The 25,331-nt window shown below is 45.0% G+C and overlaps 1 protein-coding gene across 1 annotated transcript in view; it reads left to right on the forward strand.

Moving 5' to 3' along the window:
* Positions 1-3,807: 3,807 nt before the first annotated feature.
* Positions 3,808-25,331, forward strand: part of LOC119967231 (G-protein coupled receptor family C group 6 member A-like) — a 35,596-nt gene continuing 14,072 nt past the window's right edge. The window contains exons 1-6 of the mRNA XM_038799480.1: positions 3,808-3,876; positions 3,966-4,164; positions 5,708-6,011; positions 12,811-13,677; positions 16,473-16,676; positions 20,050-20,170. Coding sequence (XP_038655408.1) covers positions 3,971-4,164; positions 5,708-6,011; positions 12,811-13,677; positions 16,473-16,676; positions 20,050-20,170 — 1,690 coding nt within the window. The 5' untranslated portion in view covers positions 3,808-3,876; positions 3,966-3,970. The remainder of the gene's footprint in view (positions 3,877-3,965; positions 4,165-5,707; positions 6,012-12,810; positions 13,678-16,472; positions 16,677-20,049; positions 20,171-25,331) is intronic.

A 25,331-nucleotide genomic window follows, 5' to 3' on the forward strand; every position in this document is an offset into this window, starting at 1 on the left:
CCAGGGAGCATCGATGGCGGGTTTCTGGGCTGGCACAGGGTAGGTATTAGGAGGTTGAGGGACCTGTTTGTGGATGGGAGGTTCGCAAGCCTGGGTGAGTTAGAGGGGAAGTTTGGGCTCCCCCCCGGGGAACATTAAATGACAATGAACTGAAAATCGCTTGTTGTCACGAGTAGGCTTCAATGAAGTTACTGTGAAAAGCCCCTAGTCGCCACATTCTGGCGCCTGTCCGGGGAGGCTGGTACGGGAATTGAACCGTGCTGCTGGCCTGCTTGGTCTGCTTGAAAAGCCAGTGATTTTAGCCAAGTGAGCTAAACCAGCCCCTGGTTTCATGCACATGTTCAGGTACATGCAGGTTAGGGCGTTTGCCAGGTGGCAGGTGGAGGGGTTCCCTCTGCTGCCCCCACGTGGGGTACGGGACAGGGTGCTCGCAGGGGTGTGGGTTGGAGGGGGGAGGATTTCGGACGTGTACCACGTAATGCAGGAGGTGGATGAGGCCTCAGTGGAGGAGTTGAAGGGGAGGAGGAGCTGGGTGAGGAGATTGAGGAGGGGACGTGGGCGGATACTCTGGAAAGAGTGAATTCCTCCTCTTCCTGTGCGAGGCTTAGCCTCATACAGTTCAAGGTGCTGCACAGGGCCCACATGACTGGGACGAGGATGAGTAGGTTTTTCGGGGGCGAAGACAGATGTGCTAGGTGCTTGGGGAGCCCAGCGAACCACGCCCATATGTTCTGGGCATGCCCAGCACTGGGGGAGTTTTGGAAGGGGGTAGCAAGGATGGTGTCGAGGGTGGTGGGATCCAGGGTCAAGCCGGGCTGGGGACTCGCAATTTTTGGGGTTGTAGTGGAGCCGGGAGTGCAGGAGGCGAAAGAGGCTTTGCGTCCCTAGTAGCCCGGCAGAGGATCTTGCTTCAATGGAAGGATGCGAGGCCCCCAAGCGTGGAGGCCTGGATCAATGATATGGCGGGGTTCATCAAATTGCAGAAGGTGAAATTTGCCCTGAGGGGATCAGTACAGGGGTTCTTTAGGCGGTGGCAGCCTTTCCTGGACTTCCTGGCAGAACGGTAGGAAAATAGGCCGGCAGCAGCAGCAACCTGGGTGGGGGGGGGGGGGGGGGGGGGGAGGAAGAGGAGGGGGGGTTTGTTTCGGGGGTAGGGAGAAATGTGTGTATGTGCTATTGAATATGCCGGGTGTTTATCTATTTCTTCTTTTTGTAGTTACTGGGGGGGGGGGGGGGGGTTGGTTTTGGGGGTTAGTGTGTTTTTCTTTTTGATGTTGTTAATACTGTTTTTTTGTTGTTATTTTCTGTTTTTGATATGTTTTTGAAAATCTCAATAAAAATTATTTAAAAAAAAAAGTTTGAGGGCTGCTTCCATCGCGATGTTTTAGTTGATTAAGTTGATGAGACCGTCAATTCACACGAGACGGAGAGTTGAAGTGAACTGTGGCTTTAATCAGCTAGAATTGTGCCTGCCTGCGACTGCTCTGCACTGAAAGCCGCCTACAGGGCAGCAGCTGTATATACCTCCCCTCACAGGGGCGGAGCCCACAAGGGCACCAACATGATACAATCGGTGCAATACAGTACAATGGTCCATAGGTGGAGCCCACATGGGCAACAGCATAATACAATGTAGTACAGTGGTGAATGGTTACCATAATACGTTCACTACAGTGACCTTGCTGGCTGGTTTTCTTCCTGTGTGCAGATAGAGGTCATCACATCATGCCTCCTCAGGAAACAGATGTTACTCCAGGGAGACATCCAAAAAAGTGGGGGTGAATTTCTTGCCAGCCATCATTTCCCAGCAAGCTACAAAGTATGGCTGATGTGCGCTGGGGCGACCTTTAATTGTGGCATCCCGATGATTGCAGTGTTGAGGTGATGGTGGGGCGAGCGAATCAGAGGACTCCCTGCCAGAGATATGGCATGGAACCTATGGCTCAAATTGTTTGGCACCAAGTGCCACACTATATAGCCAAAGAGATTTCCAACACAGTTGATAAAACAAGAAATGGGTTCCCAGAAGAATCTAGACAGGTTCTTATCAATTAATGGGATGCAGGCTCATTAGAAGTGCACTGAGGTAATACTCTGGGTAGGTGGACTAGATGGAGGAAATCTCTTCTTCTGTTTGAAAATGTTACTGTTATGTAATCCTGATACAAGAAAATTAGTCACTGTGCATTGCTCTCCAGACTATTATATCAAGAAAGAGCTGAGTGATGGATGCAGCATGGTAGCATTGTGGTTAGCACAATTGCTTCACAGCTTCAGGGTCCCAGGTTCGATTCCCGGCTTGGGTCGCTGTCTGTGTGGAGTCTGCACGTTCTCCCCGTGTGTGCGTGGGTTTCCTCCGGGTGCTCCGGTTTCCTCCCACAGTCCAAAGATGTGCAGGTTAGGTGGATTGCCCATGCTAAATTACCCTCAGTGTCCAAAATTGCCCTTAATGTTGGGTGGGGTTGCTGGGTTATGGGGATAGGGTGGAGGTGTGGGCTTGGGTAGGGTGCTCTTTCCAAGAGCCGGTACAGACTCGGTGGGCTGAATGGCCTCCTTCTAAATTCTATGAAATCTATGAAAACTATGGGCCTCATAACATTCCAGCTATCGTGATGAAAAACTATGCTCCAGTACTAAGCACACCCCAAGCTGTTCCAATACAGCTGCAATAAGGAAAAAGTGGAAAATTAGCCAGGTATGTCCTACGCGCAAAAAGCAGGACAAAAACAATCCAGCCAATGAATGCCCAGTCTCCTCTCAAACATACTAGAGCTTACCATTGACCAAAACTTAAATGGGCTAATTGTGCTGAATACTGTGAGTAAAGAGCAAGCCAATGGCTGGGATTCTGCAATGAATACCTCGCCTGACTCTCCACCATCTACATGGCACAAATCAGGAGAGCGACGGAGCTCCATCGACATTCAATGCACATGATATCATCCAGATTGACACCTCATCCATCACCTTAAGCATTCACCATCGGCATGCATTGACAGCAGTATGTGCCATCTATAATGTGCCCTGCATCAACGTCAAGTCTCCTTCAATAACATCTTCCAAACGGCGTCCTCTACTACCTAGCAGAACATGGGCAGTAGGTGTCTGGGAATGCCACCACATGCAATTACCCTTCCAGGTCACACACCGCCCCCCAAATGGAAATACATTGCTGCGACCTCATCGTTACTGAGTTACAATGCTGGACTCCCTCCCGAAGAGCACCACGGCTGTTTGTGGTGGTTCACAGAGGTGGTTCACCATCATCTTCTCGAGGGCTATTGGATATAAATTGCTGTTCCTTCACTGTCGCTTGGGCAACATCCTGGAACTCCCTCCCTGAAAGCACAGTGGGTGTACTTACACCTCGGTTCAAGACGGCAACTCCGCCACCTTCTGAAGGGCAAATGAGGATGGGCAATAAATGATGGCCTAACCAGCCATTCCCACATCCCTTAAATTAATTTTAAAAATTAAGGACAATTAATGCTGACTGGCCTACATCCTATGAAATACAAACTATATATCCACACACCTAATTACACATAACAGGATGCAAGATCAACAGCAAATAAAAATTTCTGCCATTATTCAAGCCATTGCCTCGATACCTGTACCTGTTAACAGTTAAACATCCTGAAAGTAAAAGCAGGAAGTACGATAAAAAGTTTAATATTCTCGACGTGTTGGTGAGAATGGCAGGGAAATTCCTGGCATGAAGAAAAGCTTCATAGCTTTAAAAACAAAGAAACTCCTCCTTTCAGAGTGTCACTGCACAGCAGGTGAAGTGAAAGAGTATTGTTTGTGCCCAAGATCAAAAGAGGAAGCTGTTTTAATTTACTCTCAGACATCCCAATAAATACATCTAAGCAGAAGGTATGGTCCTGAATATTCTAATTTACTCCGTGGTTACATTTAAATTCTTAATTAGTTGTATGCAACATTAAATAACTAAACTTTCCTAGGAATAATGCTCGCTGTGAAGCCTGTCGATGTTTGGTGCTGTGTGTTTCTATGCTGGTTTCTATGCTGGACCGTGAGAGCCTGTGACACTGTAGGAGCCCGAAGCCAAGGAGATATCAACATTGGTGGAATCTTCCCAATCCATCGTCAAGTGGAACATTTAGAAATTCGCTCTAAACCAGACCCATTGACATGTAAAGTGTAAGTTTATTTGTTCTTTTATTCAGGAACATTATTGCAATAAGCATGGGATACAAAGTTAAACACACTTTAAACATGTGACTGCTTCGAGTATGGTTTGCCGTTTAGATTTCAAGTAATTAAATGTTTCTTTGTTATATAAGGAATCCAATATGATTGGGGATGGGACAGTTTCACTTGATTATCAGATTTCAAAAGAAAACATTTTGTTGTTTGGATCTGCTTTTACTTGTATTTTCAGAACCAATACCAGTATGAGTATTGAATGATTGCATCGGTATGCACATTTGGAAATGTACATGCTGGCTGTTCTGGCCTGTATTGTTTATAATAATAATCTATAATCTTTATTAGTGTCACATTAACACTGCAATGAAGTTACTGTAAAAATCCCCTAGTCGCCATACTCTGGCGCCTGTTTGGGTACACGGAGGGACCAATCAGAATGTCCAATTCACCTAACAAGCACGTCTTTCGTGACTTGTGGGAGGAAACCTGAGCACCCGCAGGAAACCCAGGCAGAGAAGGGGAGAAAGTACAATCTCAACAGACGGTGACCCAAGCCGGGAATCGAACTCAGGTCCCTGGAACTCTGAGGCAGCAGTGCCACCCTGTTGCATCCTGTTCCTATATTAAATCTGTAGTCGACATGGAAGTTACAGAGTGGAAAACAAGAGTAGATTAGTGTCTTTTCAGACTTCTTTATTGAAGCAGTCTGTTGCAGAATTGTGTGTCCCACCCACACATTTACTTCCACTTAATGCAAAAGCTGCTTACATTTTGAAAAGGTGTGCGAGATAAGTTAAGTATCTGAGTTTTTTTAACGATTGTATTATATTTCCATCTGAAGTACATTTCAAAGCAACGTGTTATGCTGGCATAGAGGAAGATTGAACACTTCAAGATTTAATAACCATCACTTTCCCTAATTTGCAATATCTACTTCAGCAAGATCCTGCATGCTGTCTTGTGATGATCCCTAAACTCTTTAAGCGAAGCCTAACATTATCGGATGATTTTTTACAAGGCAAAGCTTCTATTGAGAAGGAATATGGATTAGGAAATTGCAGAGTGGCCACTTTGCCCAATTCTGTGCGCTCATGATAATTTGGTTAATTATTACAATTAATTACTGAAACGTCAGCTGTTTTAAATTCACATGTGGCCATCGATGACTTGTCCAGCATCAAATGATTTATTGCTCCAGTGCAAGCAGAATCCTGCGATTAAAATGTTTAAAACCTCAGATGTTCCCTGCAGTCAGCACTTGGACAGGTAAGGAGCTAATACGCTTCCTCTCACAACCCACACCTTACAATGTTTTTGGAGGCATTCAAATCATTTTTGGGGAAAAAAACACATGTACAGTGTCACTGAAGCCTGTGTGTTAAGTTAGGAAAATGCACTATGTCAAAAATATAATAGATGCTTCTCATCAAGATGGATATATTCATTTCATTTTTCATATAGTCACTGAAACTTTTTTTTGACACACTTTTAACCCTTTTAATGCTTAGAATAATGTTTGGTTTTTGTTTTAAAGGTTTGATGTTCATAGATTTATCTGGCTACAGGCTATGATACATACAATTGAAATGACCAACAACTCCACGTTACTTCCTGGTATTAAACTTGGATATGAAATATATGATACCTGTACAGATGTCTCCACGGCTGTAACAGCCTCAATGAAGTTACTTTCTAAAGTGAATATCTCAGATAATTGTCTGGAGGTTCGATGCAACTACACAGATTACCAACCGATTGTAAAAGTTGTTGTAGGTGAAATCTTTTCGGAGTTGTCGATTTCCACCGCAAGAATATTTAATGTAGCACTCATGCCTCAGGTATGTAAAGCCTTGCTCCTGTGCAATATTTTTGTTTCATATCCGTTGAATGTATATGCAATCCTCATTACAAGCATTACAACGTATCTGCAGCATTAAAAAAGGCCATTCAGACCAAGGCCTTTCCGCTCAACAGAAGCCTTCTGGCACTCTTCTTCATCCAACCTTATCAAAATAACCTTCATGTGCTTATGTGATTTCTCCTTAAATGCACTTATGCTGTTCACCCCAACTACTCCTTTGAGTAGCATGTTCCACATTCTTATCGCTATTTGGGTAACAAGGTTTCTCCTGAATTACCTATTGGGCTATTTTGTAAAGGGGAGGGGGGTGGGGAGGCGGTTGTGGGCGGGATTGGAAACACTGCCTGCCCTCCCACCAACAAGTCACCGGCAGATGGGAGTGGGCTGTCGTCATTGAGAGTGGGCCATTCGCCCTTCAGTGGGAGGAACTATTGTCCTCAGTCAGCCAATCAGATTGGCCAGCAGAGCCAGAGCTAAGAGGTTGGCGCGACCAGGTTTGCAGGCAGGAACATGAAGGAGGCCCATGGCTGCCACAAAGGTGAGTCCCACATTTTTAGGGCAGGGAGGGAACTTAGAGCCCAGAGTGTGGGATAGTGGGATGGGGAGCTCGATCACAGAGGGCAAGTGAGAGGAAGAACAAGGGGTGGCATCTTGGGGGTTTCCCAATGCACATTGAGCACCACCAAATGTGGTGCTCCCCTTTTCTTCCTACCATTTTTAATTAGGCCACAAAAGGCTGTGACCATCCCTGCCATCCCATGCCAAACACACCCAGTGTGAGGCAGGCGGGGACTTTAACCAATTTTGTTCATGAGTGACAATCTTATATTTATGATCAGAGTTCTAGTTTTTCCCACAAGTAGAAATATATTCTCAAAGTCTATTCCATCACTTTCATAATCTAAAAAGACCTCCATCAGGCCACCGTTCAAACTTCTCATTTTGAGAGAAACAAACTCCACCTTTTTAAATCTTTCCTGATGCATATAACCTCTCAGATCTGGTATAATTCTAGGAGATGTTTTTGGGGTTTTCTCCAGTCTCTCCATGCCCTTCTTATAGTATGGAGACCAGAACTAGTCACTGTACTCCAAATGTGGTCTATACAAATTTAACACAAATTCTCTGCTTTTTCATGAAAGCAAAATACCGCCGATGGTGGATGTCTGAAAAAAATCAGAAAATGCTGGATAACCTCAGCTGGTCTGGCAGCATCTGTGGAGAGCGAATTACAGTTAATGTTTCAAGTCCAAGGGTCATTTGGACTTGAAATATTAACTCTGTTTCTCTCTCCACAGATGCTGCCAGACCTGCTGAGGATATGTAGCATCTTTTGTTTTCTCGGCTTTTCAACTCTATACCCAGTAAAGTGAACCCCAGTTCTTAGTTTGCTTATTTTATGGCCTTATAAACTGGTGCCATTACATTTAATACTTTTTGCACATGTGCCCCAATTATTCTGTTCCTGTACCCCATTTAATATTTTCTTTTTATAGAGTATTTAGTCTCCTTATTCTTCCTACAAAATATGTACTACCCCACTCTGCTCTGTATTGAAGTTCATTTTGACAATTGCACACCCACATTACTAATTTTACTTTATTAATGGGCTAGGTTTTGTTGCAGCAGAGAACATAACAGAGTGTCTGGTTCATTGGACTGGACTGTTCAATTCAAAATAGGTTGCCTACAAAGTTGTTGAAAGGGCAAGCTGGGACCGGAGGGAAGTGGAGAACCAATAAAATATCTCCTTAGCTGATGAGATGTAAGGATTGGGAAATAAGCAGAGACAAAACTGAGAATGGGGTTGAGGCGGAAGTAAAGAAAGTATGGGCAAGACTGCATAACCTTCAACAATATGTGCGGGGATTGTAATATGATGCAGGCTGCACACAAGTATCACATTTCTCAGATCATTTACATGAAAGCTGCATGCATCCCAGCACTAAATGTATGGAAGAGTGACTGCACACATCAGCAGTGGGGCCTATATTTCCGCAAGGCTAGTGAATCTTAAAGCCAGCATGCGCCTCTTAAAGATGAGGTACATTATTGATGCAGCCGGTGCTTGAAGTGGATGGAGAAGAGAATTTGACCTGCAATAAGTCTGGATAATGGCACAACAGGGGAAGGAACATGGCCCAAAATTCTCAAGGCACTGGAGTCCATGGTGCATGCATTGGATAGGTCCTCTATCCATAGAGATCAGAAAGCTCTCCAGACAAACCCTCAGAAGGTAATAGGAGCAGATATCTATTGTGGTCAATGCAGGAAATGTAGCACTGACAACCTGGATGCTTGCCACACAAAGTTCAAACACCAATAGATCTAGGTCAGTGAATTCATCATCCAGTGCCATATCCTTTAGACTTGCACCACTAGCCTCTCTTGCTGTTCAATTCACTGCTTCCTCCCCTTCTCCCAACAATCTCTGCCATCACAGCTCTTACCTCACATTTACAGCATCACTCCATCCTCACACTCACATTGCCAGCTGTTCAACCATTCTCATCACATCACCCAAAATCATTGAACCACACTGTCTGACACACTTCTCTCTCCTCTCGCTTTGATAACTATATGCCGCATAACATTGTGGCAGCGGGAGCTAGCCAAAAGGAGACAGGCACGGTTGCATGTCCTCACCCCCATGGAGGAGATGGTGCTCACCATCATTGGAGCGGTCAGTGTTGAGGCTGAAGATGGCAGAATCCTCATATTTAATCCTTGTTCTCACATTCCATTGCACCTTCATCGCACAATTCCTGCTGATTTACAAGTGACAGTTGGTTTAAGGATACCTTTCCCAGCCCTTGCCAACATTTACTATTACTTTATCTCTGCACCTTTCTCCTGACAGGTAACCAGTTCTGCCACCTCTCAGATAGTGGTGCAGGAGCAAGTGATTAGTGGAAGAAAAGACTGTTAATGAAGAAACTGATACTCACATCCATCCACCTCAGAAACCTACTTAATTTCAGAGGATCGCTCAGCAAATGATTGGGAAATCTAGTGGAATGTTATCGTTTATTGTGAGGGGAATTGATTACAAAAGTAGTGAGGTTGTGCTTCAGTTGTATAGGGCATTGGTGAGACCACATCCGGGGTATTGAGTACAGTGTACACAGCACTGGTTTCCTTATCCAAGGAAAGATGTGTTCAAAACAGTCCAGGGAAGATACATTAGACTAATACCAGGAAAGAATCAGTTAGAGGGTTTAGGTTTGTACCCATGAGAGTTCAGAAGAATAAGAGGCGACTTGATCAAAACCTTTAAGATCCCGAGGGGTATTGGCAGGATGGACGTGAAGATGATATTTTCCCTTGTTGGAGAATCTAGAACTAGGGGTCACTGTTTAAAAATAAGGGTTGCCCATTTAAGATGGATATGAAGAGAAATGTTTTCTCTCAGAGGGTCATGATTATTTGGAACTCTCTTCCTCAGTAGGCAGTTTGAAGGCAGAGCTCGGTAGGTGCTTGATTAAGCAAGGGAGTGAAAGGTTATCAGGGGTAAACAGAAATGTGGGGTTGAGGTTACAGTAAGATCAACAATGATCTTATTGGATCGCGGAGCAGGCTTAAGGGGCAGAGTGGCCTACTCCTGCTTCTAATTCATATGTTTGTATAGTAGAAATGGAGCTATATGTGGTGAGACATTGGGCATGTCCCCTGCAGTCAGGACAGGGGGAAATGTTGTGCAGGTGTCTGTTTACTGGAGGCAAGGTCAGACATAAATTCTGCTACAGAAGACTCAGATGAGGACTTCATTGGTGCAATATACAGAAAAATGCTGATAGGAATGCACACAGGTCCACTGCTGGGCCTTCTAGAAAGCCTGTGGTCACTGTCCAGAAGCATAACAGAGTGCAACAACTTACACAGGGTATTACACAAAGTTTGGAGCCCATTCATTCCGGTGTAAATATAGTGGCCAACTCCTTGAGAACACTTGCGGACACAACCATGACGGTGCAGTTGATAGCCAATGTCTCACCTTCCAGTGGAGCACAAGAATCTTCCACCAGAAGTGTGAGAGTGGCTGTGAGAGTTCAGACTGAAGTAACAATAGGGCAGCTTGCTGCTATGCAAGCTCTGACTGTTGCAATCACAGTGGTGAATATACAAGAGCTTGCAGGTTCTTACCAGCAGTCCAGTAATCTGTCCTCCAATAGATCACAAAGATTCCTGAGCAGCCACCCAAGAGGAGCAGCAGTGGTTCTATGGACTACTCTCACAATTACAGTATTTATTCACCCACTTCTACCACTCCTCCAGTGGCCTTGTTATTGCCACTCAGACAGCCATCCCAGGCTGTGTTTATTTATGTTGAGGTGATGCAGTCGAACGCCAAGCTATTCGAGACCAGAGCTATTGGAGGCCATCTGCAGCCCATCCATTTCTTGATAAAGTTCAGTTTCAATATTTGTTTTGTGGAGAAGGTAAGGTACGGAACAGTTGGTGACTGGGGTATTCCCTAGGGGCTGGTTTAGCTCACGGGGCTAAATCACTGGCTTTTAAAGCAGACCAAGCAGGCCAGCAGCACGGTTCGATTCCCGTACCAGCCTCCCCGGACAGGCGCTGGAATGTGGCGGCTAGGGGCTTTTCACAGTAACTTCATTGAAGCCTACTCGTGACAATAAGCAATTTTCATTTTCATTTCATTTAATTGTGGATGTGTTCACTGGTACTGCAGCAGCTGGAGGAACCAATCATGGACAGCCTGGCCAGAAAGACAGTCCTTCTCCTCCTCAGCTTCTCACCATATACCTCATGGCCAGGGCTGTGCCCACATGGTTATGAAGTTGTGCAAGAAAGAGCAGGTCTTGACAAATCGTAAAATGTTGCCTGGAGAGCGCCGCAGGAAACAAAGAAAACGTAGAAACGTAGAAAAAATAGGATGAGGCCATTTGGCCCTTCTAGCCTGCTCCACCTTCAATATCATCATCCAACTCAATAGCTTAATCCTGCATTCCCCCATATACTTTGATCCCCCTTGCCCTAAGTGCTACATCTAACTGCTTCTTGAAACCATACAATGTTTTGGACTCAACTACTTCCTGTGGTAACGAATTCCACAGGCTAACCACTTTCTGGGTGAAAAAAGTTCTTCTCAACTTTGTCCTAAATGGTCTACCATGTATCCTCAGATGGTGACCCCTGGTTTTGGACACACCCACCCTTGGGAACACCCTTCCTGCACCTACCCTGACTAGTCCTTTAAGAATTTTCTAGGTTTTTATGAGATCCCCGGGCTGGTTTAAAACAGTGTTGCTGGCTTGTAATGCAGAACAAGGCCAGCAGCCACAGGTTCAATTCCCGTACCAGCCTCCCCGAACAGGCGCCGGAATGTGGCGACTAGGGGCTTTTCACAGTAACTTCATTGAAGCCTACTTGTGACAATAAGTGATTATTATTATTAATTTTTAAAAATATAATGAATACAATCATAACTGATTTAACCTCTCCTCGTATGTCATACCTGCCATCCCAGGAATCAGCCTGGTAAATAGTCTGGACTGCTGCTGAGGGGTAAAGGCAGTGCAAGTGTTGCTTAAGCACCCCAGTTACCTGCTCGTTAATATTTTGTGTGGCAGCATCAATCCTGCTTCATGCACTCCACCTAGGTGTACTGGTCATCCAATAGCCTCTGGTATCTTGCAGAAATTCAAATGCTAATGGTACAGCAGACTGACAGAGAACAGAGGCATCATAACTGCTTCCAGCGTACCAGGCATTGACCAGTATGGTGTGCTGAGCATTGTCACACACCAGTTGCACATTCAGGAAGTGGACCACCTGAAAAGCAGCATGTGGACAGTCCATGGCATACGCTACACAATGGGGTAATCCGCTATCCTAACACATCCACATGCACATTCCACCTGTCTCTATGCAGAAAGAGAGAAGGCAATTCTTTTGGCGCATCATCCTGCATCAGTCACATCCCTTATACAATAGCACACAATGACTGCAAAATGTTGGATATGCCTCTTGCTCTTGACTGAAAAAATCCTGACATGAAGAAATACATCAGCATGCTCACCTTCAAAGACACTCCTTGCCCGACTCGGAGGCTGCAGGTCTGCCTCCTAAATATAGCAGATTTCAGTGAGAATCTCGTGACTTGGAGATGTCACACACACACACACACACACACACACTATTCCCTAGCTTAGGCGGAGGTAGGAAAAATACTTCTTGATGACTGGCTGGATATAACCTCCTGATGCGAGTTTTTCTCGGGAAACTGAACTTGTCGTTCTTTGGGAAACTGACCGTGCAGAAATGTCACTCATTTACCATTCTGCTTAAACCTGGACATGATGCTAGGCAATCGCTGGTTGTCAAAGAACCAACAAAAATGTGAACGGGCATATAAATTTTGTGTTTGTAAGAAGTACAAAACAAAAATGGGGCTTCAGAAAGAAAAAGCCTAAATGAATGAAGAAAAGACTGGGGTTGGTTATTTCTTTGCCAGGCCAAAAAGACTGAGAGCAGGATTTGCGGTTTTCACAATGACTCTGCTACAGCCCAGCCAGATTTCTTGAGATTGCTTATTAACACATCCTGCAGGGTTAACAGTGCAATTCCTAAGAGCAATCAGGAGCTTGCATGTAGCCAACGGAAATTCCAAGTGTTGCAAGTGATGGGTTACACCTTTGTGTAGAGTGCCATGGACTGTCCATTTCCATTCAAATTCAGATATGATTACAGAGAATCATCCATGCCCTGTATGTGTAATTGAATAACTTTCCTACATTCTGACTGCTTTACAGATCAGTCCTGCATCATCTGCTGCAATCCTTAGCGACAAGCTGAGATTTCCATCATTGATACGCACAGTTCCAAGTGACATCCATCAGACAAAGGCCTTGGCTCGATTTGTCAGCAACTCTCGTTGGAACTGGATTGGGGTTATCGCAACAGATGATGACTATGGCAAATCTGCAATGGCTGATTTCCTTTCAAACGCACATGACCTTGACATTTGCATTGGTTTTCAAGAACTGATCTCGATATTTGCTGCTGGTGAATCAAATGATGAAGCAATACAGGCCCTGGTTTCAAAAATTGAAACCATTCCTACTGCAAATGTTATTGTTCTCTTCGCTAAACCAGCGGTTGTCATTAAACTGTTGGGGGAAATCATTAAGCGTAACATTACAAGGGTGTGGGTTGCCAGCGATGCCTGGACAATATCGGGAGCTGTTTCAACCATGCAGAATATTGAAAAAGTTGGAAACGTATTTGGCTTTTCCTTCAAAAATGGAAATATCCCGGGCTTTAATGAACACTTAAGGAACCCAAGATCAGGACCTGGGGCTTTTAATAAGTTCATTGAAAAATATAAGCAACTTCGTTTTACTTGTTCAGCTGAGTATCTCAATTACACAAAGATGTGCAATTCAGGTTTAAAGGACTGCCCACTTCCAGACTCCTTGAAACTGGTATCACCTCTCGCTTGTAACAAAACAAATGAATCCATCGCAGATTTTGATGACGATTATTTAGTTCAAAACGTTGAGCGAGCTGGCACTTATGCAACGTACTTAGCAGTTAAATCAATAGCTCATGCTCTGAGGAACCTCCTCAAATGTCAAGGAGGAGTATGTCAAAAAACACCCAATTTTGCACCATGGGAGGTAGCTATTTTTACTATAATATTTTATTTTAAATAAATTCTTATTTAACTACAAAATAATTGTTAAATGTTCCTGTAAAGCTGGTTTCCATGCTGATGCCAGGTTCACTTTGGTAGCCTGTGAATGGATGCATCATGTGATTCTGTACTATTGTATCTCCCAGACGTGCAATTTTTAACAAATATTCACAAGTTCACAAGTATGGGGCTGGTTTAGCTCACTGGGCTAAATTGCTGGCTTTTAAAGCAGACCAAGCAGGCCAGCAGCACGGTCCGATTCCCGTATCAGCCTCCCCGGACAGGCGCCGGAATGTGGCGACTAGGGGCTTTTCACAGTAACTTAATTGAAGCCGACTCGTGACAATAAGCGATTTTCATTTTCAATTTTTCAATTTTTTTCATTTTGTTTTCACAAGATCGTTATCAACAATTCAAAACCATTGGCTAGATATGGGTGACTGGTTCAGTCAGCATGCGAAAGAAAAACACTGCTAACTCTTACCTAAATATGTCTCCAACCCACAACCCTTTTATCAGTACATCGATGACTGTTTCGGTGCCGCTTCATGTTCCCACCTGGACCTGGAAAATGTATTAATTTTGCTTCCAATTTCCACCTCTATAACCTTCACATGGTCCATCTCCGACACTTCCCTTCCCTTCCTTGACCTTTCTATTTCAATTTATGGGGATAGACTGTCCACTAATATCCATTACAAACCCACTGACTCTCACAGCTACCTCGACTACAGCTCTTCACACTAGACATCCTATAAGGACTCCATCCCATTCTCTCAGTTCCTTCAACTCCGTTGCATCGCTTCCAATGATGCCACTTTCCGAAACGGTGCTGCTAACATGTTTTCATTGTTTCTTAATTGTGGTTTCCCACCCATTGTTGTCAACAGGGTTCTCAACAAATTCCGACCCATCTCCCGCACCTCTGCTCTCACCCCTTCCTCCCAGGACCAGGATAAGGACCCCCTGGTGCTCACTTTTGACCCCACTAGCCTCCACATTCAAAGAATCATCCTCCGCCAGTTCTACCAACTCCAGCATGATGCCACCATCTCCCCCTCACTCCCCGGTCAACATTTTGCAGGAACCGTTCCCTCAGAGATAACCTTGTCCACTTCTCCACACCCCCAACACCTCACCTTCTTCCCATGGCACCTTCCTGTTCAATCGCAGAAGGTGTAACACCTGCCCCTTTACCTCCTCCTTGCTCACCATCCAAGGGCCTGAACACACTTTTCAAGCGAGGCAGTGCTTCACGTGCACTTCCTTCAATCTCGTCCATTGCATTTGCTGCTGCCAATTCAGTCTACTCTACATTGGAGAGATTAGGTGACTGCTTTGCAGAACACATTTGGTCCGTCCGCAAGCAGGACCCAGACTGTCCTGTCGCTTGCGCTTTTTATAACAATCTTTATTAGCATCACAAGTAGGCTTACACCAACACTGCAATGAAATTACTGTGAAAGGCCCCTAGTCACCATATTCCGGAGTCTGTTCGGGCATACTTTAGGGAGAATTCAGAATGTCCAATTCACCTAACAGGCACGTCTTTCAGGACTCCCCGAACAGGCGCCGGAATGTGGCGACTAGGGGCCTTTCACAGTAACTTCATTTGAAGCCTACTCGTGACAATAAGCGATTTTCATTTCATTTCAGGAAGCCGCAGCACCCGGAGGAAACCCACGCAGACACAGGAAGAACGTGCAGACTCCACACAGATAGTGACCCAAGTTGGGAATTGAACCCGGGTCCCTGGAGCTGTGAAGCAACAGTGCTAGCCACTGTGCTGCCGTGCCACCCATTCAACTCACTGTCCTGCTCTCATATCCACATGTCCGTCCTTGGCCTGCTGCAATGTTCCAGTGAAGCCCAGCCTTCCGGTTTTAACATTGAGTTCAACAACTGCAGACTGTGAATTCTTCCCTTCACCTTCACCCCTTTTTTTAATTTATGTTTTCATTTCTTTCATAGATCTTTTATTGCCTCACCGTTTCCCCACCCCCACCCCACTTGGGTCATCTGTTCCTTGTTCCTAATTGCCCTTTGACACACTGTTCACCTTTGATCTGAAATTCACGCATTATGTGCCACTATTAGCAACTTTCTTAGCCTTAATCACTGACAGTTACATTCCTTTTGTCTTTCTGTCCACAACATCTTTGTCAATCTCGACCTATCACTGGCCCCCTATCCAGCCCCACTATCCACCAACCCCCCACCCCACAATGGTGCAAATATGACCCCATTTCCAGCTCTCTCCAGCTTTGACAGAGTCAGCACAATGCGAAACGTGAACTCCCTTCTCTCCAGAGAATCTGTCAGATTTGTTGAGATTGTCCAGTATTTTCTGTTTTTATTTCAGATAGAAGGGCAAGAGCAGATACTTAGGAATCCCACCACCTGGAGGATCCCCTCCAAGTCATTCACCACTCCGAATTGGAAATATATCACCGTTCCTTCACTGTCACTGGGTCAAAATCCTGGAACTCCCTCCCTGACAGCACAGTAGGTGTACCTACACCTCAGGGACTGCAGCAGTTTCAAAACGCAGCTGACCACCACCTTCTGAAAGGGCAAATAGGAATGGGAATAAACGCTGGCTTAGCCAGCGACACCCAAATCCCGTAAAGGATTTTTTTTTAAAATTGGAGTTTCCTGTATTTGGCAGCAGCTTTCGGCAGATACCCAGTTAACCAAAAAAAAGTTATAACTAATCTCTGGATTCTCAATCTTCCTGAATAAAATTGTACACTAATCATTGATCATTTTTGTTTGCAGCTACTTGAAGCATTAAAAACGGTGAACTTCACTGAAGAGGGGAGACTGTTCTATTTTGACAAAAATGGAGACTCTGTAAATGGATATGACTTAATGAAGTGGGTGATGGAAAATGGAACTATACAGTTTAAAATAATTGGAGAGTATAACATTCTGAATAAGCAAATCTACATTTATGATGAAACCATCAGAAACATCACAGAGGTTTGGATTTATTTTTCTTGGTGCGCGCAGTTTATCTGTTGTTTCAAGATTTCTAATCTCCCAATAAATTTTGCCAGCTTCAGAAAAATCAGCATGGTACATTACAATGTAGATAGGCAAAGTAGCAAGCCCCTCAGCCTGTTGCGCCTTGAAAAAGGCCGAATGCAAAGTAGCCCAGCAACATCTTTTATATATTTTCCTGGCTCACAGACATACCCATATTGCAGGAGGACAAATGGTCAAGCTTCCAATTCAAACTGACCCCGAGAATGTTTTCCCAAAAAGAATCATGGAATCATAAAATGTACAGTGTAGAAGGAGGCCTTTTGTCCCATCGAATCTGCACCGGCCCTTTGAAAGAGCACCCTACTTAAGCCCACACCTCCACCCCATCCCTGTAACCTAGTAGCCCCAACTAACCTTTTGGACACTAAGTGGTAATTTAGCATGGCCAGTCCACCTAAGCTGCACATCTTTGGACTGTGGGAGGAAATTGGAGCACCCGGAGGAAACCCACGCAGACCCGGGGAGAAAGTGAAAGTTCCACACAGTCACCCGAGGCCGGAATTGAACCGGCCAAATGGAAAGGCAAGTTTTCAAATAAATTTAGAAGTGTAATGTGTGTTCTTTGTAGCATAAGCATTTGAGTATCATCCAGTAACCCACTTCTGCGCTTGCAGAGTGACATAGAACAGAAGGGAGCAAAGTGATACACAACGGTGGCAGTGCTCCTTTCTTAACTTAAGTGCATTTGGAGAGGTTATCCTCGCACACCACAAAATGCCTTTCCACAGCAGCTTCCTATGAAAGAAAGAATTTGCATTTATCTAATGCTTTCTAATATGCCACAGAGGTCCCAAAGTGCTCTGTAGTTAATGAATCGCATTCAAGCACAATCACTATTGCTGTTGTATATGATACAGGCATTTTGTACATAGTGTTATGACATCCTGGGCTAGTGCTAACCCCACTTGACCTGGAGTCACAACACAATTGAAAATAAAAAATAATTCATAGAAAATACCCGAAGTCTTTGGTCTATTGCTTCCCAATAAATAAATAGCAGGTTTGTAAATTTAAAAACTTATTTTTTATTAACAACTATAATTAAGTATGCAGCAAACACAATTAGTTAACTATTATCTAATTCCTAACCACCCCCCTCCGCCCTTTAACTCATCCCCACCTTCCATACACACACAAGGCAGACAAACAAACACAGAGGGGAAAAGAGGGGTGTAAAATAATGAAGAAAGTAAGACGATAAGAGTATTGTTTTAGATGGTTGACTTCCAGTACACCTTCCTTCAGTCTAGGCTTTATTTTCAAGGTTTTTGTTTTCAGTCTGTAATGGTTTTCACTGCAGATTCATCCAGGTTCTCTGCAAATTCAGAAATTAGCAGATAGGCAGTATTTCTGGAGAGAGACAAAGAGACCATAAAACCATTAAGACATAGGAGCAGAATTAGGCCACTCAGCCCATCGAGTTTGCTCCGCCATTCAACCATGGCTGATATTTTATCATCCCCATTCTCCTGCCTTCACCCCATTACCGCTGATCCCCTTATTAATCAAGAACCTATCAATCTCTGTCTTAAAGACATTCAGTGAATTGGCCTCCACAGCCTTCTACGGCAAAGAGTTCCATAGTTTCACCACCCTCTGGCTGAAGAAATTCCTCCTCATCTCTGTATTAAAGGATCAAACCTTTAGTCTGAGATGGTGTCCTCTGGTTCTAGTTTTTCCTGCAAGTCGTAACATCCTCTCCACGTCCACTCTATCCAGGCCTCACAGTATCCTGTAAGTTTCAATAAGTTCCCCTCTCATCCTTCTAAACTCCAACAAGTCCTCAAATGTTCCTCAAACAACAAGTTCTTCATTCCAGGGATCATTCTTGTGAACGTCCTCTGGACCCTTTCCAAGGCCAGCACATCCTTCCTTAAATACAGGGTCCAAAACTGCTCACAATACGCCAAATGGTGTCTGACCAGAGCCTTATACAGCCTCTGAAGTATATTCCTAGTCTTGTATTCTAGCCCTCTTGACATGAATGCTAACATTGCATTTGCCTTCTTAACTGCCGACTGAACCTGCACATTAAACTTAAGAGAATCGTGAACAAGGACACCCAAGTCCCTTTGTGCTTCTGATTTCTGAAGCATTTCCCCATTTAGAAAATAGTATACGCCTAAATTCATCCTTCCAAAGTGCATAACCTCACACTTTTGCACATTGTATTTCATTTGCCACTTTGTTGCCAACAGACAGAAAGACAGACAGAGAGACATTCGCCATTGCTCTCTGAAAACCATTCCACTCGGGTAGGACCCAATCACTGCCTGTTGCCGGGCAGAATACGGCCTTTAGCCAATTCATTGACGCCAGCCAACCAATCGAACCAAATCCCTCCGATCTCTTGGGAGCCAAAAAATCTGAGTTTTGCTGTTCAAAAGCTAGCATAGTGTACTATATGTCAACTTTTGATTTCCTCACTTCCTCTGCTTGACTTAAATGTATATGTCCATTAAACATCTATGGATCAAAAATGATAACGGCAAAATAAAAGAAATGGGAAATAAGGGAATCAACATGACGGGCTCTTAAAATAGCCAAGACCTCCAAAGGACAATACAATAAATGACTTAATAATCTGCATTTGATTAAATTGATCGTGGGGGGAATGTTGGCTAGCGCACCAGAAGACCTCATTGTCCTTTTGCATCTACCTAAGCAGACAAGTTGCTCCTGGTTCATTCAAAGGACATCGTTTCCAACAATCCAGTATTCCATTATTACTGCAGTGAAGTCTCAACCCAGATTATATAATTGCAGTCTGAAACACTTTCTCCACCCTCTGAGACCAGAGTGTTACTGAGCTAAGGCTGACAATCGAGATATAAGTAATGTAGGAAATAATCCCTCAGTTTGCGTTTTCTGTCTCAGTCCTAAATTATTTAAATTCACTTCTTAAGACATCCCAGCTGCTCACATCATGAAATGCTGAAATTGGACATCAGTTGCGAGTCCAATTGTTTCCAATTACCTGAATATTAGTTGCGATTTTAAATACATTACCTCTGGCAGAAAATGCGTCCAAGGATGTGGAAAAGCATCGAAAAAGAATCATTCTTGTGCTTTTAAGTTACGCCGAAACAATCCCATGGAAATTTAACCTCAACAAGGTGTTTCTGTGAAAGATTGATAAAACCTCTTGCTAAAAAAAATAATTTACTCCAAGCATAAAGAACAGGGTAGCTATTTTGCTTTGGTGCATCTGACAAAACAGTGTCCTTGGTGATTGGTATATAACGTTTAAAAATCAATGACTGTCATGTCAAATTAACAATACTTTGGATTAATTCTGTTTCCATAGGATATATTTTCTAACTGCTCGCAGTCCTGCCAACCTGGACAAAGGAAGAACTCCAATTCCGCACATACCTGTTGCTATGAGTGTGTGCCTTGTGCAGAGGGATACTACTCTGTGGGCTGGGGTGAGTACTGGTTATTGTCACATGTGGGATAGCTATCAAATAGCTATCAGGCTGATTCTAGTTGTGAACCTCACCTTTAAACCTTTAAAATTGGCGGCTCACAGTTCTGATTTTTATTCTGGGTGTGGGCCTGATCAAGAGTTGGGCCCACTGCCCTTGATCAAGAGTTGGGCCCACTGCCCTTGATCAAGAGTTGGGCCCACTGCCCTTGATCAAGAGTTGGGCCCACTGTCCTTGATCAAGAGTTGGGCCCACTGCCCTTGAAACGAGTGCAGAGGCTGCTGGGTGCTGAGGTGGAAGACTCCTTGCTGAATTGAATTTAAAAATGAAAAAAAAAAACAGCCCTACAGCCCTGATCCCCCTCACCCCCTATTCACTTCCGAACCCCATGACAACCTATGCCACCCCATGATCCCCCCCCATCCCCCGGCCCCCGCACAACCCCATGGTCCCTCATATCTCTCTGCCCTTCACATCCCAATGGCTCTTTATAGACCCTATGCCAACATAGTGTTGATACTTGTAAATCCATGCATCCCATACACCATCCTCTGCCCTGAGAACATAGAACATTACAGCGCAGTACAGGCCCTTCGGCCCTCGATGTTGCGCTGACCTGTGAAACCACTCTAAAGCCCATCTACACTATTCCCTTATCATCCATATGTCTATCCAGTGACCATTTAAATGCCCTTAATGTCGGCGAATCCACTACTGTTACAGGCAGTGCATTCCACGCCCTAACTACTCTCTGAGTAAAGAACCTACCCCTGACATCTGTCCTATATCTATCTCCCCTCAATTTAAAGCTATGTCCCCTCGTGCTAGCCATCACCATCCGAGGAAAAAGGCTCTCACTGTCCACCCTATCTAATCCTCTGATCATTTTGTATGCCTCAATTAAGTCACCTCTTAACCTTCTTCTCTCTAACGAAAACAGCCTTAAGTCCCTCAACCTTTCCTCATAAGATCTTCCCTCCATACCAGGCCACATCTTGGTAAATCTCATCTGCACCCTTTCCAATGCTTTCACATCCTTCCTATAATGCGGCGACCAAAACTGCATGCAATACTCCAAATGCGGCCGCACCAGAGTTTTGTACAGCTGCAACATGACCTCATGGCTCCAAAACTCAATCCCTCGACCAATAGAAGGTAACACATCGTACGCCTTCTTAACAACCCTATCAACCTGGGTGGCAACTTTCAGGGATCTATGTACATGGACACTGAGATCTCTATGCTCATCCACATTACCAAGAATCTTACCATTAGCCCAGTACTCTGTCTTCCTGTTACTCCTTCCAAAATGAATCACCTCACACTTTTCTGCATTAAACTCCATTTGCCACTTCTCAGCCCAGCTCTGCAGCTTATCTATGTCCCTCTGCAACCTGCAACATCCTTCCGCACTGTCCACAACTCCACCGACTTTAGTGTCATCTGCAAATTTACTCACCCATCCTTCTACGCCCTCCTCCAAGTCATTTATAAAAATGACAAGCAGCAGTGGCCCCAAAACAGATCCTTATGGTACACCACTAGTAACTGAACTCCAGGTTGAACATCTCCTGTCAACCACCACCCTCTGTCTTCTTACAGCTAGCCAATTTCTGATCCAAACTGCTAAATCACCCAGAATCCCATGCCTCCGTATTTTCTGCAATAGCTGACCGTGGGGAACCTTATCAAACGCTTTACTGAAATCCATATACTCCACATCAACTGCTTTACCCTCGTCCACCTGTTTGGTCACCTTCTCAAAGAACTCAATAAGGTTTGTGAGGCATGACCTACCCTTCACAAAACTGTGTTGACTATCCCTAATCAAATTATTCCTTTCTAGATTATTATAAATCCTATCTCTTATAAACCTTTCCAAGACTTTGCCCACAACAGAAGTAAGGCTCACTGGACTACAGTTACTGGGATTGTCTCTACTCCCCTTCTTGAACAAGGGGACAACATTTCCCAGCTTCCCAGAGAATCCTAGGATAAATCCCATCTGGCCCAGGGGACTTATCTATTTTCACACTTTCCAGAATTGCTAACACCTCCTTCTTAAGAACCTCAAGCCCTTCTAGTCTAGTAGCCTGTAACTCAGTATTCTCCTCGACAACATTGTCATTTTCCTGCGTGAATACTGTTGAAAAATATTGATTTAGCACCTCTCCTATCTCCTCAGACTCCACGCACAACTTCCCACTACTGTCCTTGACTGGCCCTACTCTTACCTTAGTCATTCTTTTATTCCTGACATACCTATCGAAAGCTTTAGGGTTATCCTTGATCCTACTGCCAAAGACTTCTCATGTTCCCTCCTGGCTCTTCTTAGCTCTCTCTTTAGGTCCTTCCTAGCTAACTTGTAACTCTCGAGCGCCCTAACGTCTCTTTACATCTCTTCTTTACATAAGCCTCCTTCTTCCTCTTGACAAGTGATTCAACTACTTTAGTAAACCACGGTTCCTTCGCTCGACCACTTCCTCCCTGCCTGACAGGTACATACTTATCAAGGACATGCAGTAGCTGTTCCTTGAACAAGCTCCACATTTCAATTGTGCCCATCCCCTGCAGTTTCCTTCCCCAACCTATGCATCCTAAGACTTGCCTCATTGCATCATAATTGCCTTTCTCCCAGCTCTATAACTCTTGCCCTGCGGTTTATACCTATCTCTTTCCGTCGCTAAAGTAACCGTAGCTGAATTGTGGTCACTATCACCAAAGTGCTCACCTACCTCCAAATCTAGCACCTGTCTTATTGAGTTCTTAGATCCAGCAGAGGGCAGCAGAGCAGAGCTACTGATCAGCTGTTCTGGGGAAATTTGCATACGTGCAGTGCGGTCAGCCTAAGTTGAAGGTGAATCTGCGAAGGGGACCCGAGGAGTTTGAGTGAAGGCAATCATCCAGCAGAGGGCAGCAGAGCAGAGCTACTGATCAGCTGTTCTGGGGAAATTTGCGAAGGGGACCCGAGGAGTTTGAGTGAAGGCAATCATCCAGCAGAGGGCAGCAGAGCAGAGCTACTGATCAGCTGTTCTGGGGAAATTTGCATACGTGCAGTGCGGTCAGCCTAAGTTGAAGGTGAATCTGCGAAGGGGACCCGAGGAGTTTGAGTGAAGGCAATCATCCAGCAGAGGGCAGCAGAGCAGAGCTACTGATCAGCTGTTCTGGGGAAATTTGCATACGTGCAGTGCGGTCAGCCTAAGTTGAAGGTGAATCTGCGAAGGGGACCCGAGGAGTTTGAGTGAAGGCAATCATCCAGCAGAGGGCAGCAGAGCAGAGCTACTGATCAGCTGTTCTGGGGAAATTTGCATACGTGCAGTGCGGTCAGCCTAAGTTGAAGGTGGTTTGTGGAGAGGCTGTTGGCAAGTGACAGTTCAACCCGAAACACTTCGTGAGTGTTTCCCACCCTACCTCCTCCTCTAACCAACCCCCCCACCCCACGGTGGTTGGGAAGCGGGAGCAGGGGCCTGTCGTGAAGGTGAGTGAGTGCCTTTAAATTTGCTTACCTTTGAGCGGGAGCAGGGTTTGAGGTAATATCAGGTAAGCTCTTCCTTTCTTTTTCTTTTTCTTGTTATTTTTTAAATCTAGAGGTGATGTCAGGGAAGGCAGTACAATGCTCCTCCTGCAGAATGTTTGAGGTGAGGGACGCCGTCAGTGTCCCTGCTGATTTCATCTGTGGGAAGTGCACCCAACTCCAGCTCCTCAAAAACCGTGTTAGGGACCTGGAGCTTGAGCTGGATGAACTTCGGATCATTCGGGAGGCAGAGGGGGTCATAGATAGGAGCTTTAGGGAAATAGTTACACCAAAGACTGGAGATAGATGGGTAACTGTAAGAGGGACTGGGAAGAAGCAGTCAGTGCAGGGACCCCCTGCGGTCGTTCCCCTGAGTAACAAGTATACCGTTTTGGATACTTGTGGGGGGGACGACTTACCAGGGGTAAGCCATGGGGTACGGGCCTCTGGCACGGAGTCTGTCCCTGTTGCTCAGAAGGGAAGGGGGGAAAGGAGTAGAACATTAGTAATTGGGGACTCAATAGTCAGGGGCACAGATAGGAGATTTTGTGGGAGCGAGAGAGACTCACGTTTGGTATGTTGCCTCCCAGGTGCAAGGGTACGTGATGTCTCGGATCGTGTTTTCCGGGTCCTTAAGGGGGAGGGGGAGCAGCCCCAAGTCGTAGTCCACATTGGCACTAACGACATAGGTAGGAAAGGGGACAAGGATGTCAGGCAGGCCTTTAGGGAGCTAGGATGGAAGCTCAGAGCGAGAACAAACAGAGTTGTTATCTCTGGGTTGTTGCCCGTGCCACGTGATAGTGAGATGAGGAATAGGGAGAGAGAGCAATTAAACACGTGGCTACAGGGATGGTGCAGGCGGGAGGGATTCAGATTTCTGGATAACTGGGGCTCTTTCTGGGGAAGGTGGGACCTCTATAGACAGGATGGTCTACATCTGAACCTGAGGGGCACCAATATCCTGGGGGGGAGATTTGTTAGTGCTCTTTGGGGGGGTTTAAACTAATTCAGCAGGGGCATGGGAACCTGGATTGTAGTTTTAGGGTACGGGAGATTGAGAGTATAGAGGTCAGGAGCACAGATTTGACTTCGCAGGAGGGTGCCAGTGTTCAGGTAGGTGGTTTGAAGTGTGTCTACTTCAATGCCAGGAGTATACGAAATAAGGTAGGGGAACTGGCAGCATGGGTTGGTACCTGGGACTTCGATGTTGTGGCCATTTCAGAGACATGGATAGAGCAGGGACAGGAATGGTTGTTGCAGGTTCCGGGGTTTAGGTGTTTTAGTAAGTTCAGAGAAGGGGGCAAAAGAGGGGGAGGTGTGGCGCTGCTAGTCAAGGACAGTATTACGGTGGCGGAAAGGATGCTAGATGGGGACTCTTCTTCTGAGGTAGTATGGGCTGAGGTTAGAAACAGGAAAGGAGAGGTCACCCTGTTGGGAGTTTTCTATAGGCCACCTAATAGTTCTAGGGATGTAGAGGAAAGGATGGCGAAGATGATTCTGGAAAAGAGCGAAAGTAACAGGGTAGTTGTTATGGGAGACTTTAACTTTCCAAATATTGACTGGAAAAGATATAGTTCGAGTACATTAGATGGGTCATTCTTTGTACAATGTGTGCAGGAGGGTTTCCTGACACAATATGTTGACAGG

The sequence above is a fragment of the Scyliorhinus canicula genome, chromosome 6, assembly GCF_902713615.1.
Source record: "Scyliorhinus canicula chromosome 6, sScyCan1.1, whole genome shotgun sequence".
Taxonomy (NCBI): Eukaryota; Metazoa; Chordata; class Chondrichthyes; order Carcharhiniformes; family Scyliorhinidae; genus Scyliorhinus; species Scyliorhinus canicula.